Source organism: Metarhizium robertsii, assembly GCF_000187425.2.
Source record: "Metarhizium robertsii ARSEF 23 chromosome Unknown MAA_Scf_56, whole genome shotgun sequence".
NCBI lineage: Eukaryota > Fungi > Ascomycota > Sordariomycetes > Hypocreales > Clavicipitaceae > Metarhizium > Metarhizium robertsii.
In genome coordinates, this window is record NW_011942200.1 from 1 (window position 1) to 15,972 (window position 15,972).

The 15,972-nt window shown below is 49.4% G+C and overlaps 5 protein-coding genes across 5 annotated transcripts; 4 read left to right on the forward strand and 1 right to left on the reverse strand.

The window, feature by feature from the left end:
* Positions 1 to 444: 444 nt before the first annotated feature.
* Positions 445 to 3,931, forward strand: MAA_10519 (FluG domain-containing protein; the record flags this gene model as incomplete). The annotated part of the gene is made up of 7 exons (XM_007828517.2): positions 445 to 680; positions 746 to 956; positions 1,019 to 1,515; positions 1,570 to 1,919; positions 1,998 to 2,888; positions 2,931 to 3,064; positions 3,314 to 3,931. 7 exons carry the CDS (start codon positions 445 to 447, stop codon positions 3,929 to 3,931), a joined length of 2,937 nt encoding a protein of 978 aa, XP_007826708.2.
* Positions 3,932 to 5,499: 1,568 nt separating this feature from the next.
* On the forward strand, positions 5,500 to 6,598 carry MAA_10520 (gag-like protein; the record flags this gene model as incomplete). The annotated part of the gene is made up of 3 exons (XM_007828518.2): positions 5,500 to 5,724; positions 5,890 to 5,996; positions 6,211 to 6,598. The coding sequence occupies 3 exons, from the start codon at positions 5,500 to 5,502 to the stop codon at positions 6,596 to 6,598; spliced, it is 720 nt and encodes a 239-aa protein (XP_007826709.2).
* Positions 6,599 to 7,625: 1,027 nt separating this feature from the next.
* On the forward strand, positions 7,626 to 8,079 carry MAA_11830 (uncharacterized protein; the record flags this gene model as incomplete). Its single annotated transcript, XM_011413281.1, has 2 exons — positions 7,626 to 7,814; positions 7,855 to 8,079. 2 exons carry the CDS (start codon positions 7,626 to 7,628, stop codon positions 8,077 to 8,079), a joined length of 414 nt encoding a protein of 137 aa, XP_011411583.1.
* A 209-nt stretch (positions 8,080 to 8,288) lies between these two features.
* On the forward strand, positions 8,289 to 10,973 carry MAA_10521 (zinc knuckle; the record flags this gene model as incomplete). The annotated part of the gene is made up of 5 exons (XM_007828519.2): positions 8,289 to 8,401; positions 8,540 to 9,112; positions 9,162 to 9,475; positions 9,674 to 10,512; positions 10,557 to 10,973. 5 exons carry the CDS (start codon positions 8,289 to 8,291, stop codon positions 10,971 to 10,973), a joined length of 2,256 nt encoding a protein of 751 aa, XP_007826710.2.
* Positions 10,974 to 12,241: 1,268 nt separating this feature from the next.
* Positions 12,242 to 13,070, reverse strand: MAA_10522 (uncharacterized protein; the record flags this gene model as incomplete). Its single annotated transcript, XM_007828520.1, has 3 exons — positions 12,242 to 12,342; positions 12,529 to 12,851; positions 13,006 to 13,070. 3 exons carry the CDS (start codon positions 13,068 to 13,070, stop codon positions 12,242 to 12,244), a joined length of 489 nt encoding a protein of 162 aa, XP_007826711.1.
* Positions 13,071 to 15,972: the final 2,902 nt, after the last annotated feature.

The following is a 15,972-nucleotide window of genomic DNA, read 5'->3' on the forward strand; positions in this document are numbered from 1 at the left end:
AAATAATATAATTACTTATAAATTTTTATTTTTATATTACTCCTTAAATGCAAGAAGCGCTGTCGAGCCCACCGAATCTGGCGGTTCGTGCCGCCGCTTTTGGTGGTGGGAGACAATGAGGGGTACTGTCTCAATCCAGGTACACTGTACCTTCCAGGCACCGACTACCCCTGTCAGACCAACCAATCCCACCGCCCAACCCGGTTTTTTGACTAATGATGGGGAGTGTTAGAAACCGTCCCTTAAGCGCCGTCGTCATTCTGTCACTGAGAGCCAAATATAGCCAACCGCTCAGGCTGGCCCAGGCCAGTCATGACCATTCCTCTCTATAAAGGGAGGCACCGCCAACGTGTCTCTGGTAGACTCTCTCATCATCTGCACATCTACCGTGAGTGCAACAGAGGGCACGCCTCCCTTCACTAGTACGGCTACCCTCGTCCCAGGATGGCTGGTTCAACAGGATGTCGTTTAAGGGCAAATGGCCCGCCGAATCATCACGCCAAGTTTCTCAAGCGTTTTGCTGCCAAAGAGGCGCAGCGAAGAGTTCCAAAGCCGGCACCTCTCTCGGCAGAGGAACATGCTGCGAATCGGAAGCGACTAAGCAAAGTCCGCTTCGTCAAGCCGAAGTACTCAGAGGAGACCATGATCAATGTCACTGGCATTTTCAAGAAGTGGAAACGGTATGTGGCGCTCCACTATAGTGTCTATCTTAAAGTATAGACCTTACTAATAGAGGACGATACAGGTACTGCGATGAGAACAAAGTTGGTGACTGGGAGCAGACGATCCGGTGCCTACGTCGAGAAACGACGATGGACTTCTTCCTCTTCGTATGCGGTAACTACAACGTCAAATCGTGGGGAACTTCAGAGGAGTACATGCGCCAGTTCCAGCAGCTTTACACGACGGTCACAGGCCAATACATGAATCGGAACGACAGTAAAGAAGTGTATAAGGTACCATCAACACCTTCCCACATCAAGCACCCATCGTTGACGACCTTCTGACGATTCGTCAGTACCACCATAATGTATTAGTCCCTAGATTTGGCCTCCGTGCGCCGAATATTGATGGCAAGGCTGTCCTAAATGTCGACAGTCTGCGAGTCATTTTGACGTTTAATATTGCTTACGACACCGGCGCATTCGACCTGGAGCGGCATCGCATCCAACTGGCTGGTTGCTACCAAATTCTTTGCTATACTGGAGCGCGGCCGGCCGAACTAGTAGACGGTGAAAGGAAGAAACCTAAAGACGGCTCCATCGAAAAGCTATTCGGGCAGAAGGTCGTCCAGCAGGCTGAGGGTGCCTCGGATGCAGCAGACGCCTTAGACGAAGAGTCGCAGAAGGTAGAGGAGCTACTCTCCATGGAAACAACAAAGCGCGGACGACCAAAGGCTCTTTGCTATGAAGACATTCTTATGATGCTTGTCCGTCATCCTGTCACAGGACTGCCTGTTCTGGCTATGGCCATCAAGTTCATTCACCACAAGGGAGCCGATAAAAAGCCTAGGCCGTATGGTTCCAATCTTCTTGCCCTTTGAGTGGTAAACTTACTGATGCATCTCAGGACCATTTTTTTCTTCACTCCAAGCAAGAAGTTAATCTTTTGCCCCATAACAGTCATTCTTGCCCTTGCGTTGCATGACCGTGCCTTCGACGCACCAAGCCTAACCAATGCATCCCGTGTGTTCGAATCGCAGGTCTGGGGTCCGACTCAGTGCACGCAGCTTCGGTGGAAGGAGGAGATGCTCAAGATGCCCGTTTTCCGCCGCGTTCGGGGCTGTGAGCTCTCCACCAACGAGGCTATGCTATACTCAAAACTCAATTACGACATGGGGCGACAAAGTCTCGATTCTGGGCATGAGAAGGCTTGGACACCAAGATTTGCTCGCAGAGGCGCCGCCAATGCGGCTGATGGTGAGTTAATCATATCATGCTCCCCTTGGTTCCCGTCTATCCTGCAGTACGTGTATGCTAAGTAGATTCACTTGCTAGGTGACGCGCCCGATTCAGTTCGTGACCAGATGATGCGGCATGATCCTAGGTTTTCTACCTTCTTCAGTGCGTACTTGAACGAGATTGCGAGGTTCGACCTTCAAAATGCGTTCCTGGAAGAGGAGAAGCAGGATCAGTTATTTCGGATGTTTGCACACGTTAGCCTCACCCGAGACCCTCGAGCAACCCGCGATATGGTGCCGGACGAAGTTTGGGCTCAGGTGCCACCTGATCCGGATATCATGGAACTAGAAGAGGAGCGCGCGCGGCTGAAGCAGGGCCGGTATCGAATAGCTGGCAGTGAAAATGAAGAGAAAATACGGGAGCTGACTGACAAAATCAGAACGAAAAAGGCAGAGCGAGAGAAGCGGATTGTCAAGGACTATCGCGAGTACTACTTCTACCATCGTCCCACCTGGGACATCGAAGCCCAAGCTCGCGGGGAGGTGGAAGAGCAGTATGAAGAGCCTGTTATTGACCTCGTTGTTCCCGAGCGTGCCAGGCTGGCCGAGATACTCTGCTTTCAGCCCAAGGACTTGACGGAAGAACAAATCTCCTGCATCAGGACAGAGGCAGTTGACCTCATGGTCGCGCTTTGCGACAAAAGGAACACCGGCAAAGTTAGACAAACTCGGCCAAGGGCTCCACCCCAACCCCAAGTACAGCAATTCATCAAGGAAGAATCGCCTGGATTTGGAGCCTGGTACGAACCCGATCTCTTCCCACTTCTCATGGATGCAAGTCAATGTCCAGATTGCATCGGGGATGAGCGATTAACGGCCGCAGAGCGCACCTTTCAGTGGTGTCGCCCGACCATCCGAAATGATCACTTCGATGACCAGCACCTGACTGACCGCGAAGCTACCGCGGAGCGAGGGGAGGCGCTTGTTTGTAAGCATCCTAAATGTAAGGATGAGACGTTTGAGCATTTAGATCATTTCAGAAACCATGTCTGGTCCGTCCACAAAGTCCTTTTGAGAACTTCAGAGCAAGTAAATCGTAGAAGATTGAGACAGGAACAACGTCGCCAGATGATCCGGGGGGCGAAAGCACAGCGCCAGCAAAGGGTCCGTAGGACGAAAACGCCTGGGTGAAGCGTCACTGACCGCCTTTATTTTCACTGTCAGCATGAGCAGGTACTCGACATCTGGGTGAATAGCATAATAGTTGTATAGTAGCATTCACATGTCGTTTGCGTAGTATTCGGATACATAGATAGTTAGATCGCATATCATCTGGCCGTGGCTCTACGCCGTAGTGCCAAGATCCAATATCTATTAGAGCCCTACATTACTCTATGAAAAAAATGATGCCAGGTCCTCGGACCGGCGAGCGCAAGGGCGAAAATTGAGAAGGTCTGTGAGCGATACGGCATACCTACGCCGTGGAAGGCAGGATGGGTGTGCTACTACAATGACCCCGCCAAGGTCGAAAAGGACCCGACAAGACGTAGGGCTATGAAGGACGCCCAAGCAGACGAGTTGGCCGTGCTCAGTCGCTCAGATCGCCGACGGAGTTCAAGTGCACATTCCCGTCGATCGATCAGTGACGTTGGAAGAGATCAGCAGGTTCAAGATCTGGAGTCGAAGGTGCACGACCTGACTGACACGGTAAGCAGCTTGAATAAAACAGTGAGCATGCTGGCAGACATGTTCAAGGAGTTAATTCAAGACTTCGGTATCTGCTCCTGCACCAAAATAATTCAGGGTGACGGGGTGTCGAGTTTTCTGTGTTGTAATGTTATAGTAAAGGAATCCAGCTATCAAGTCACCCTTACAATATTGCCTCTTGCCCTCCAAGTTGGGGAGGATGTACTTCTAGTCTCCCGTGCTCACAGTACATTCTGCTGTGTCGGAAGGCTTCGACGTAGTTGCTCGACGCATGCTACTAACTCTGTAGACGGAAAGACGCAGTCGAGACGCTGGATTTGTTGAACGTGATGCAATATCACGTGCAGGGTCCAGCCTGCCCCTTCCATAAATAGTCTACCTTGGCAGCATCTCTAGCTTACAGAGTCAACGCACTCCTTTCATCTGTGTTCCGCTGTGACGTTCAACAAATGTATGCATCATCAACGTCAAGAACAGCGCTGTTATGCAATTCAACTAAGTCGAGACGTGCAATGGAAACATCTACTTTCATCTATCCACTCTATGAGCGACCCGTCTGCCTTCAGCACGCCGTCACCTCCATCAGAACTCAAGGCGAACCACGCAGGACCAGTCTTGATGCCTTCAAGCAATGCTGGCGAACTCGTGGCTGCGTTGATGGTGTATGGATTGCAGCCAGGAATCATAGATACTGATCTGGCCTGCAAAAAGCATGACTCGTAAGATGGCCCAATCCTATCAATAATAGGAGACTAACCCGGTCGTCTAGAAGAGTCAGCGGCATAATCATGATGCAAATTTCACCGCTTAGAACTGGAACTGCCTGAAAGACGACACTCTTGCCCTAGCCAGTAGGTGTAATCAAGATTTGATCTAGCTGGTTCACCACGAGCTTGTACACCGCTTCCACTTGTCTGGGTCGCCGCCTGAACCTTACTGCACCTTCAATCCTGGATGCCAATTGCGTCCTATCCATTGCCGAGGCAGCAATCTGATCTAGACACGACCTGGCCGCATGGCATGGTCAGCTGGAGCGTGCCAGGAAGTTGAAATACTTCCTGGGAACCGTAAATCTAATCGCGAGACGACGTTCGTGGCAGTCAAATTACACGTTATCGACTACATATGGCAAATTATGCAGCGTGCTAGCCAGCGACCGCGATATCTCAGCAACGAAGCATCATATTCAAATGAGACTACATTCAATCGGTAGCTGAGACGTTTTAGATCTTTCGTGCATAGTTATTTTGATCTTCCCGGTTGCATTAATGGTGATATTGTGGCGTCGTAATTTTCGCGAAGTCGTCCGTAAGGCGTGAATGGGGTACTTATATTTTGCATGGGCATACATATGTTGTACATGTATTCTGAAGGGATGGCCCACCAAATCGTGCCAAAAATCTCTCAGGCCCACACACAGAATCACGTGCGCTCGCGCTTGCGTCTATTCGGCTAGGGTGGGTCTGAGTGCCTGAGGCAAGTTCGCTTAGTGAGTGGGCCTGAGTGCCTGAGGTAAAGGTTGGACTCTGCATCCCTGTCACGTGGGACAAAGCCGAGGGTACGATCTGTATCCGCCCCACTCGTGCCACGCCCCACCCTTCTGATAGCACACGAACCTCGCGCACCAAGGGGTGGTGCTTATCACCACAACGGAAAAAGCTTTTCACAACAGCGAGAACGAATTTTTGAAACAAAAGCACCAAACAGCACTTGCACGCCTCTCCGACGGGTCAATTGAATTGCCTGGAGTCAAGGGCATCGTCCAGTGTGTTTTCAGATAATGGCGACCTCGTGGCCCCAAGAGGTGGCATGGCCCGCCCAGGGCCGCCCTCCTGTGCATCGAATGTTCGAAAGACCAACTCGTTCCCCATGATCTTGTTAAGATCATAGCCATGGGCGCACTATCCCTCGTCAATAAGATCCACAGCGTCCCAGACTTTAGCTCTGTACACGACTCACTCCGGATAGCAAGAACCGAATCGAAGATCGCGGCGGATAGCACGATGCAGGCTCTCGACGACATCAAGAAGGAACTCAAACAGTCTGCGGAATCGGGCCAGCAAATATCGGAAGGAATTTGGAAGAGTCACGAAGCACAGAATGAGACGAAGGTGGCAGTAAGAGAATCGACCGATATAGGCAGAACGGTCATGATGATGAGAGATCAAGAATGCAGAACAGCACAATCGACCGAGCCCACTACGGACTTACGCATCTGTAGCGGCAGGGAATGGGCTAGCTGCTAGTATTCATAATCCACTGAACCACTGAACCAACACAAGGCACCACCCGCGCAAGTGCTCCGTGAGATCGGGGTGAATGTTCGGAACCCGCTCACCATAGCGAGCCTACGGGCAATGAACCCCCGTAGTTTGAAAGTGTTGGCTTGGTACGAGTCATGTACTAAGCATGACACGCAGAATAGTTGCTGCCTACTGGCACGGTCCGTGCCACTAGGTATTTATATGTATGAGAGCTGTCAGCCAGAATTTAATAGAAGCAAGTTCAATCACAACAGAAAGCACATGTAGATCGTGCTATAGAACAAAGAGGAAACGAACACATAGAAAACATTCAGACAGTGTCGACTAACCAACTCAAAGCGGCGACTTGAGCATCAAGACGGCTTCGGCCGGTGACATGGAGGTACTCCGACAGTTCGCTGAGGACGGGGAACACCGGCTCGGGAACGGAGCCACTGTCCGCACCCCTACGTACGGTGTTCTCTTTCATGGCATCCGCACCAGTTCAATGGATGTGAGCCAAATCGAAGACATCAGAGACAGCATTCTACAGGAAAACAGACCGTTTATCCCCGGTGCCGGGATAAAATACATTGGCTGGCTTACGAGGACGTCTGCTGCAAAGACTTCTTCATCAATCATTATTGAGTTCACGAGACATCAAGACGCTAACAAAATTATCGACGAAGGTCTGATCTGGCAGGGAGAGGTCTTCAGTGCGAGCTGTATGACAGGTCGTGCCGACTGAGGCAATGCTTTAACTGCCAAGGATATGGCCATATAGGAATCCAGTGCAAGGCAATAGTGAGATGTGGCTACTACACTCGAGCACATGCATCCCGGGAAGGTTCTGCCAAGTCTCACAAGAGCGTGCCTAGTAAGTGCGCCAACTGCAAAGGTGAACATGAGGCATGGAGCAACCAGTGTGTAACAAGGAAGGATGAAATGGCTAAGGTCAAAGCTGCTTACGCTGCACGCCCCAGATACTACCTAGTGCCACAGAGCTGTGCGACAATCAGCCAGATGAACACAAGTGTAAGAACCCAGGAGAGACCGATGGGAAGCGCTGCCTGTGAAGGAGCAGAATCGTCGAGGAAGAAGTAGGTCACCGACAAAGAGAGGGCAAAGAAGAGACAAATCTGGTAGTAACTTGGCTCCCACGACGAATAACGTGGAAAACGAGATCACAGTCAACACGGGAAGTCACGGCCCCAAAGGACCATAACACCATCGAGAAGGGCACTGGAAGCCCTTGATACAAATTCAGCAAGACTACACGGCTCCTACCAAGCGGAGAACATGGACGTCGACAACCGTGAATGAGACGCATGGAATCACTCCACTACAGTACAATGTCAGAAAATCAAGAGACATCGTAATGGCTACCCTGTTACGGGATCCAAAGATAATGGATTTTGGTATCTCGCCATCCAAGGGTGAACCCCGTCATTGACACCACACACCACCCATTAAAAACCTATTCCACATTTGTTGCCCCCAGGGTGAAGGTGATCGCCCAGCAATGGTTTGCGTGTTCATCAATAAACGGCTCGACCATACAAAGTGGCGATTTGAATCACAATCGACTTCTCTGTACGGTAACGATAAACTTGGGACAAGGGGACGAGATCAAAGAGATCAAACTGCCCAATATCTACAATCCCAACCAATCGGTAGAAAATAGGCAGAGTGTGCTACCTCAGCTGCGGAGAGTGCTTGAATCGGCATAGCAAGCAGAGCAAATAGTACTTGGAGATTTCAATCTACACCGTGAGATGTGGGGAGGCCCAGAAGTCCTGAGAACAGAAGCAGAGGCGGAGGACCTCGTGGAGATCATGGAAGACTACAACCTCACAAGCACTCTGGCACCAGGCACTATCACGTATGAAGAAGGCGAGAGGCAGGCCACCATCGATCTCTGCCTGGTCACTCTTGGCCTGGCATATCGAGTTATCAGGAGCCAGGTAGATCGCGGTCTCGACCACGATTCGGACCACCTACCAGTCGTCACGGGTCTTCGACGTATCAGTCAAGCAGCTAAATAGAGAGCCCAGCAGAAATTGGAAACCCATGGACGAGAAGAGATTCAAGTCCTGTGGTGCTGGGGAACCTGCCGCCGATGCGAAGACCAAGGACACAAAGCGCACTTGGTCGATACGCGGGGGAGATAGTTGCAGCATTACGAAATGCAATACAAACGGCAGTGCCCCAAAGGACATGGTCCCCTAAGGCTAGACATGGCTGGAATGAACAGTGCACGAGAGTGCTAGCAGAGACAATACGCCTCAGGCGACTCTACGATCTCTATCGCACGGATGAAAATGGGAGGCATACCGCAAGGCCAGGAACCATAAAGGCAGGGTTATCAAGAAAACACTTAAAAGGGGGCATCGAGAGAATGTGGAGAAAGCCTCAGAGCACCAGAGGCGCTTTGGAAAATGGCGAGATGGGCGAGAAATAGGGACACACCATCACCAGAGGTGACACCTGCGCTACAACACCCAGATACCCCTCAGACCCAGCGGAGAAGGCAGATATTTTCAGAAAAGAGGTTCTTCCACCCCCCCCTTTCTCTCTCTGGAAGCAGATATCAGCGACATCGAGGTGCGACATATCCTGACCGGATAGATATGCCACCCATCACAGAACAAGAAGTGGAAAGAGCCATATAAGAAGCCTCGCCTCTCAGGGCCCAGGGCCCTGATGGCATTCCAAACAAAGCACTGCAGCTGGTGGCGACATGGATCAAGCCTCACCTAACGGCCCTCTTCAATCAAAGCCTTAATCTCGGTTACTGCCCACAACACTTTAGGGAATCGACAACGGTTGTGCTCAGGAAACAAGGAAAGGACAACTACACCGTACCCGGGTCATACCGGCCGATAGGGCTGTTGAACACCATAGGCAAGGTCATGGACGCCATAATAGCAAACCACCTGAGCTACGTAGCAGAGACATACAGCCTGCTCCCCTCAACCTATATAGGAGGTCGGAAGCTGAGGTCCCCCGAGCATGCAATACACCACATCATCGACAAGATCTATGAAGAATGGAACAGAGGCCAAGGACAGGTAGCAAGTCTTCTCTTACTCGACGTTTCGGGCGCCTTTGACAACATATCTCACAAGCGGCTCCTGCACAATCTGCGGAAAAGAAGAATTGATGATGAAAGACAGTTCGATGTAGTCTCCTCGAAGACCGACACACTAGGGTCTCAATCGACGGGTACAAAACCGAGCGACACGAAGTCTCCACAGGCACAGTACGAGGCTCGTCTCTCTCACCGATCCTCTATATTTTCTATAACGCAGACCTTATCGAGAGGTGCAATCTAGCAGAAGACACAACCGCAACTGGCTTCATCGACGAGGTGGCTATCCTCGCGAGGGGAGCTTCGATGCGACTCCAAACAGCAGAGCAATGGGCGAAAACTCATGCATCAGTCTTCTCACCAAACAAGTTCCAGCTCACACATTTTACAAGGGCACGCACGAGAGTAGACACACAACATCCACTGCAAACAGCTTGGTGCGAGATCCCGGCAAAGCCAACCTCCAAATATATAGGACTTATCATGGACTCTGTGCTGCAATGGAAACCTCACGTAGACGAGGGACGGCGGAAGGTAATGAAGACAATCTCAGCCCTGAGCAGCCTGGGTAGCTCGACCTGGGGCCTCACCTTCAAGACATGAGGAGGATCTACCGAGGATCGGTGGTGCCGCAGATCATGTACGTATGCTCTGCGTGATTGAACGCGAATTGGAGAAGGAGGAACATTCCGTACACCAACAAGACACTTACGCAATTGCAATGTCTACAAGCAAGGGCAGCCACAGCGATATCTGGTGCCTTCAAAGCCACGTCGGCCGCAGCCTTAGACATCGAGGCACATCTTCTCCCCATGGAACACCAAACCTGGAAGCGCAACACTGAGTGTCTGGGAAGAATCGGCTTCAGGGGACAGGACTCCAGGGAACATGAATCACAACATGGAGCAAACAATGTAAGAGAACGAAAGACGAAAATGAGCCCACGCAAAGCAATACAGAAGGCCATCCAGGATGAACAGGAATTCAACATAACGGGAATGGAAGCAATGACCGCGCACGTCGTCCCACCATGGTGGATAGGCCCGAAAGCGTTCGTTGAAGAGAACGCCGAAAAAGCACAGGAGAGACATCGGTATAGCATCGACAATGAGCCAAATGCTATTCATTTATACACAGATAGAAGCGGCAACAACGGCCACGTGGGCGCCGCAGCAGTATGCACCACCATCAATCAAACCAAGAGCGCCTACATGGGTGACGATAATGTATCGACGGCGTACGCCGGCGAACTACAAGGTATCTCTCTGGCACTCCAGATTGCTCAGGAAGACAGAAACCGAGGCAGCATCAGGGAGAAAGTCCTCATATACACAGACAACCAAGCAGCCGTCAGGTCGGTAGCGAGACCAAGAGGGGAATCGGGGTCATACCTTCTCCAAGACATAACACGACGAATGCAAGAACTACAAGCGCAAGGTTTGACCGTCGAGGATAGATGGATTCCGGCCCACACAGGAATACATGGTAACGAAGCAGCCGATCAAGCGGCCAAAAATGCCACTGGATGGAGAAAGAAAGGACCACCAGGGCCAAAGGCACAGCGATCCCAAGTACTGCACTCACTGAGTTCCGCACTAAAATTGTGGTCGAGCAGCGTGTCAATAAAAGGTGGCAAGCACAGTGGCAGCAGGAAACCAGGGGCCGGGCAACCTTCCGACACACATCGGAGCCAACACCAAAAGTCTCACAGCCGCGTAAGCACTTCAGTAAGAGGCAAAGCGCCATCTATGTCCAGCTCCAAAACGAGAAGATCGGATTGAACAACTTCCTCTTCAAACGAAGAGTGCCAGGAGTCACGGACCCGAGATGCGACTGCGGAGAAAGCCGTCAGACGGTAGCCCATATCCTGCTCCAATGCAGGAGGTATGCCACACTTCGAAAGCAGGAATTAGGCCAGTTTCCGGAACGACATAACCTCCGTGCAATATTGAGCGAGTGCAAAGTAGCAGCAAAGGTCGTCAACTTCATGGAACAAACCCAGATCCTTGGACAATTCAGGATCAATCCATAACTAGACCAAGCCGTGTACTGGGGGAGACTGTAGGTAGGAGGACACATACACGAGACAGACGACTCGTCTCATCTGAGCCTAAGTCATATATATGTAGTTACATTAGTATTAAACCGCGATCTACTGAAGCTAGCGGGCCGATGTAGATAGAGGTTGAGGAGGAAAAGCGGGAAGTTTGGGGACAGCTGGCCGGACACCAAAGGGTGCTGGCGAAGTGGGGCGTGACGGATAAATACCCGGAGCGCTTCGGCCGTCGGCCAAACCCCGCTCACCGGACATGGCTGCTGCGAGATGGCGGCTAAAACCGAGTAGGAATAGAACCTGAACCTGAACCTGACCAGTAACAACGGACACAGAGGTCGAGCGTTTTTTTTTTTTTTTTTTTTTTTTTTTTTTTTTTTTTTTTTTTTTTTTTTTTTTTTTTTTTTTTTTTTTTTTTTTTTTTTTTTTTTTTTTTTTTTTTTTTTTTTTTTTTTTTTTTTTTTTTTTTTTTTTTTTTTTTTTTTTTTTTTTTTTTTTTTTTTTTTTTTTTTTTTTTTTTTTTTTTTTTTTTTTTTTTTTTTTTTTTTTTTTTTTTTTTTTTTTTTTTTTTTTTTTTTTTTTTTTTTTTTTTTTTTTTTTTTTTTTTTTTTTTTTTTTTTTTTTTTTTTTTTTTTTTTTTTTTTTTTTTTTTTTTTTTTTTTTTTTTTTTTTTTTTTTTTTTTTTTTTTTTTTTTTTTTTTTTTTTTTTTTTTTTTTTTTTTTTTTTTTTTTTTTTTTTTTTTTTTTTTTTTTTTTTTTTTTTTTTTTTTTTTTTTTTTTTTTTTTTTTTTTTTTTTTTTTTTTTTTTTTTTTTTTTTTTTTTTTTTTTTTTTTTTTTTTTTTTTTTTTTTTTTTTTTTTTTTTTTTTTTTTTTTTTTTTTTTTTTTTTTTTTTTTTTTTTTTTTTTTTTTTGGAAAAGCGGGCAGTTGTCGCTGTCTTCACCACGGTGAGATCACAATAACATCATACTCGCGGTCTGTCTGTAGCCCCATCACAGATGTCTTGAACCCCTCAGACCGTCGGCTTGCCCTGGACGCGAACACCGCGAACAAAAACAGCGAACCACAGTCAAGTCTATATTAAAGCAACGGGAGGGGTGTGTGGGGGTGACAGTTCGGCGGCTCATGGTCAAGCAAGCAAGTGCCTGGCCATACTGTCCTTCTGATATTTGGAAACCCATTCATTGAGTGGAACAACCGGTGCTGAGCCGTAACTGGATTTGACACTGGTTGGAGACGGCACTGCCCTCATGGCGTAAGCCTTGCTCTGCAGTATTCATCGAGTTGCCTGTTGAGAAGTTGCTCCAGCAGCCGATCTTCCTCTCCTTCGAGATGAATGTTTCGCCAGTCTAGGCACAGATAGTTATTGTATATTCGTAGCTACACTATTTTAACATTTTACGTTCGCTCTTAACTAGCGAAAGACACTCTTGCAGCTATGCATGCCTAAATGTCGCGGATCAAGTATGATATTGGAACTCATGGAGCCGGCTTTGCCTTGTGTCTCGAGTTGTGATGGGGACAATTATACCCACACGGACCAAGATCGACCCTGTTCAGGCAGTTTGCACATCGCCACCACTTCATCAATGCCTGGCCGCCTTTAACCAGTTCCTTGGTGACGGTCGCAGGTTCAGTCCCAATAGCTTCCTTGTGAACAGTCCTTAGGTGCTCGCGAAGGCGATTCAGTCGGCTGAACGGCTCCACACTGCGTTTGCATTGGGCATAGTCACAGTAGAATGACTTAGGGACGTGGCGCTGTTTGTAGTGTCGATCCAGGTCTTTGCGTCGACCGAAGGGTTTCGCGGAGCAACCCGGATACAGACAGCACAAAGGCTGGTCTACTTCACGCTTGGGCCTACAAGAGGTATTAACATAATCGAAAGAACGACAGAAGAGGAGATGCCACTCGCAATTTGCTGTCAGCGCTGTCGGGTGATGCTCTCGGCCGTATAGTATCTTGCTCAGTATCCGGGTTAGGGATTTCGTCGTTGGTAGGCGTTGCAACCAACCCGATGGGTGCGTCCTCCGCGCTGGTCGAGGCGTCGCGACTACTGCCTGCGCTAGGCGATATCATTACCACGAACCCTCAGCGAGCGATGGAAGATCTTGCCCGTGATGTTAGATGGTCTAGATAACCATATCTGGCACAAGTCTGGGCGCATGACTTTGCGGTGTTGCGGGGGTATTCTAGGGTTAAGTGGAACTGAACTAAACTGAACTCGTGCCATCAAAAGGGTGGGGCATGGCACCAGTTCCTGAGTGGACTAGATCCACCAGACGCGGGGGCTGGGTCCAGTTGTTAGGGGTGGTATGCTTTGCAGTTACTAGGGGGCAACTTGCTAACGCCAGCCACCACATGAGTTGGCCGTTCAATTCTGCGCGACAAGAGAGCCGGCAACCCCTGTGCGATCAAAGAAGACCAGACGTTTATATTTATACCCTTTAGCGCGCCCCACTTTGACTTTTCGATACCCGTTGTAAGGGGCACGGGGCTTATTCAGCCAGAAGCGTGTTACAAACCAACAAATTGATTGCATTGCAGAGAAGGAGAACTGGAAGCTCTCCAAGAGCTGGCCACTGTTTACATAGTCGACACTCAGGGGCAGATTGTGAGGCCTTCATTTGGTGGCGTTATTGCATCGGCGTCAGCCGAGTGCATCTCTAACGGCCCAGCCCGTTACACCCGTCCCGACTTGTTCCAAATAACACCACCAAATGCAGAGTAGTTTCCGCACCTAAGAGCTATGTAATGATGGAAGGGTTTATTTCTACCTTAATTAACACATACAGGTCGCTAATACGTATGCATGTGGAAGAGGGTGATTGTTGGGATCAATGGCGTCATATGTATCGAAAAGTACAGCATTGAGACACTAGCGATATGATTGGTCGATATCCCTGCCACGCTAAAAGGGTACAGTTCAGCAGCTAAAGGGATACATGCGCTCCAGTCACGGCTTGGCAGGGTTTCCGCGATAGCTAAAGGGATAAAAGGCGTGAGCTACTGCAGCTTGGAGGTGATCGAACTGTTAAGAGTCGCTGCATTTGGCATTATGGGCTTGGGTGAAGCGTGACGGGACCCTGCTCCCAGCGAGAAGACAAGATACAGTGAGTGATTGGCTTAGACTGTGTGACAAATGCCTGTCAGAACTGTTATTGGCTCGAAAGCTGTGACGCATCCCTGTCCAGGGAATAGAAGACAACTCAGAGCTTCTAGAACTCCGTGTCACCATCTTTGTCGTCCATATCCTCTCATCCATCATCATGTCTTGCCTCAGCCACATGGGAAGTAATTTAAGTCATCACATCGGAATCGCATCACAGCTTTATCACACACCTTTTTTTCTTGGCTGTGGCGTAGTGGCTCAGAGAAGCAAAGGGCGATAGACCAGCGAATGGCATTACGAGCTCCTTTCGGTTGCCACGTTTTAGAGGCAGCATGGATGGTGATAATAATCATATGATGAACGTAAAAAACAAATACAAAGGCTAAGCGGAACAGGGCATAGCGTTACCAAGATAAGAAGGCTTCCAGGAAATAGAATAGGGGAAGAACAAAGAAAGACGAGAAGCAGTAGGCAGCTACCATGGGAACCCCATCTACTCATCGACTCATTGTTACGACCCAGCCGCAGGCTGCAGTGTAGGTCGCAGAATGGGCCGACTGCATGAGCCACCCCGCGGCGGGAACAGACGCGGGCGGATTAATGGTCGGCACGACACGACTACGGTTGGATCATCTGGATCTGTAAATGATCCAAGAAAATCATGTAGTATAGAGAGACCCCAAATTCGCTCCATAGATAGACCTTAGCTCCTTAGTCTTCAACAACGATCCTACATTGAATAAGCTTCTCTTACAACTCTCTGACTCTGATCACTTGGTTACGGTCTACGACCTATCACCAACGTAACACCCAACCGCTCAGATTGACTGCCCTAGTGGCTCTGCCAACATAAACTATGTCACACAACCGATTGTATGGGACAGCCTGGACAAAACGAGAGACTCTTGATTTTCTATCTAAAAGAACGGAATAATACAAAATTAAATATTTGTTGTAATACTGCTGCCTGCCAGGCAGCAGTATAGCAATGGCTGTTGCCTTGAATGAGCGACTTGACCTTGACAAACTACGACTAGTTTATCCCTTGGGAACCTTAGCCGTTACACTCATCGACATTCATACACGCGGAGTAACAATACAGAATCTCCTATTTAGAGTTGATTACTTTAGCAGATATGGGCCGGCCAAAGAAGGTCATTAGCGACGAGGAGCGCCGTGCTCGTGCACTAGAAGGCAAGCAGGCGCAGCGAGAACGCGCTCGACAACAGACCATTATCACTGGCAGATCAGGTGCAGATCCTGAGTTTCCCCGGCAGCGGGCCGCCAGAATCATCAACATCCATCCCAGCAATTCCTAGTGTAAATGTAGGGTTAATTGATGCCGTATATAATGACACCAGCACCAATAGCATTGCCAGGAACGAAAGGGAGGCTGCTGGAGAGCAGAATCCAGGACCATCTATGGCCGCTACCCTGGACCAGGCAACATTAGATACGGGCCCGAGGTATCATACTGGCACTGAGAGCTACACGGCTTGGCACGGCACGAAGAAAGTTCGGCCTCAGATTCAGCACCTGGTCGACAAGCTCGACCCCGTCCTCCGCCGGGCCATTCGGGCCATCCTCCCCGTGTGGAAGACCACGCCGGTTCCGATATACCATCAGGAGAGCGGTATCCCTCCCGTGTCCTTGCTTCTTGAGGCCCGACGCATTCGATTTGCGGCACGCCTAAAATCCCTGGACTTGGCTCATCCACTGGCCCAGCGTACAGCGCCGACGCCGATCGTACGCGCCGTCAAACAGTCCTGCGAAGTCAGAGGAGGCGGCTTTAAGACCCGACTGGAGCGGACGGCTCTGTTCCTCTCCGATTGTCCTCGACCGACCGTCGAGGGAATCTCTCCCGACGAG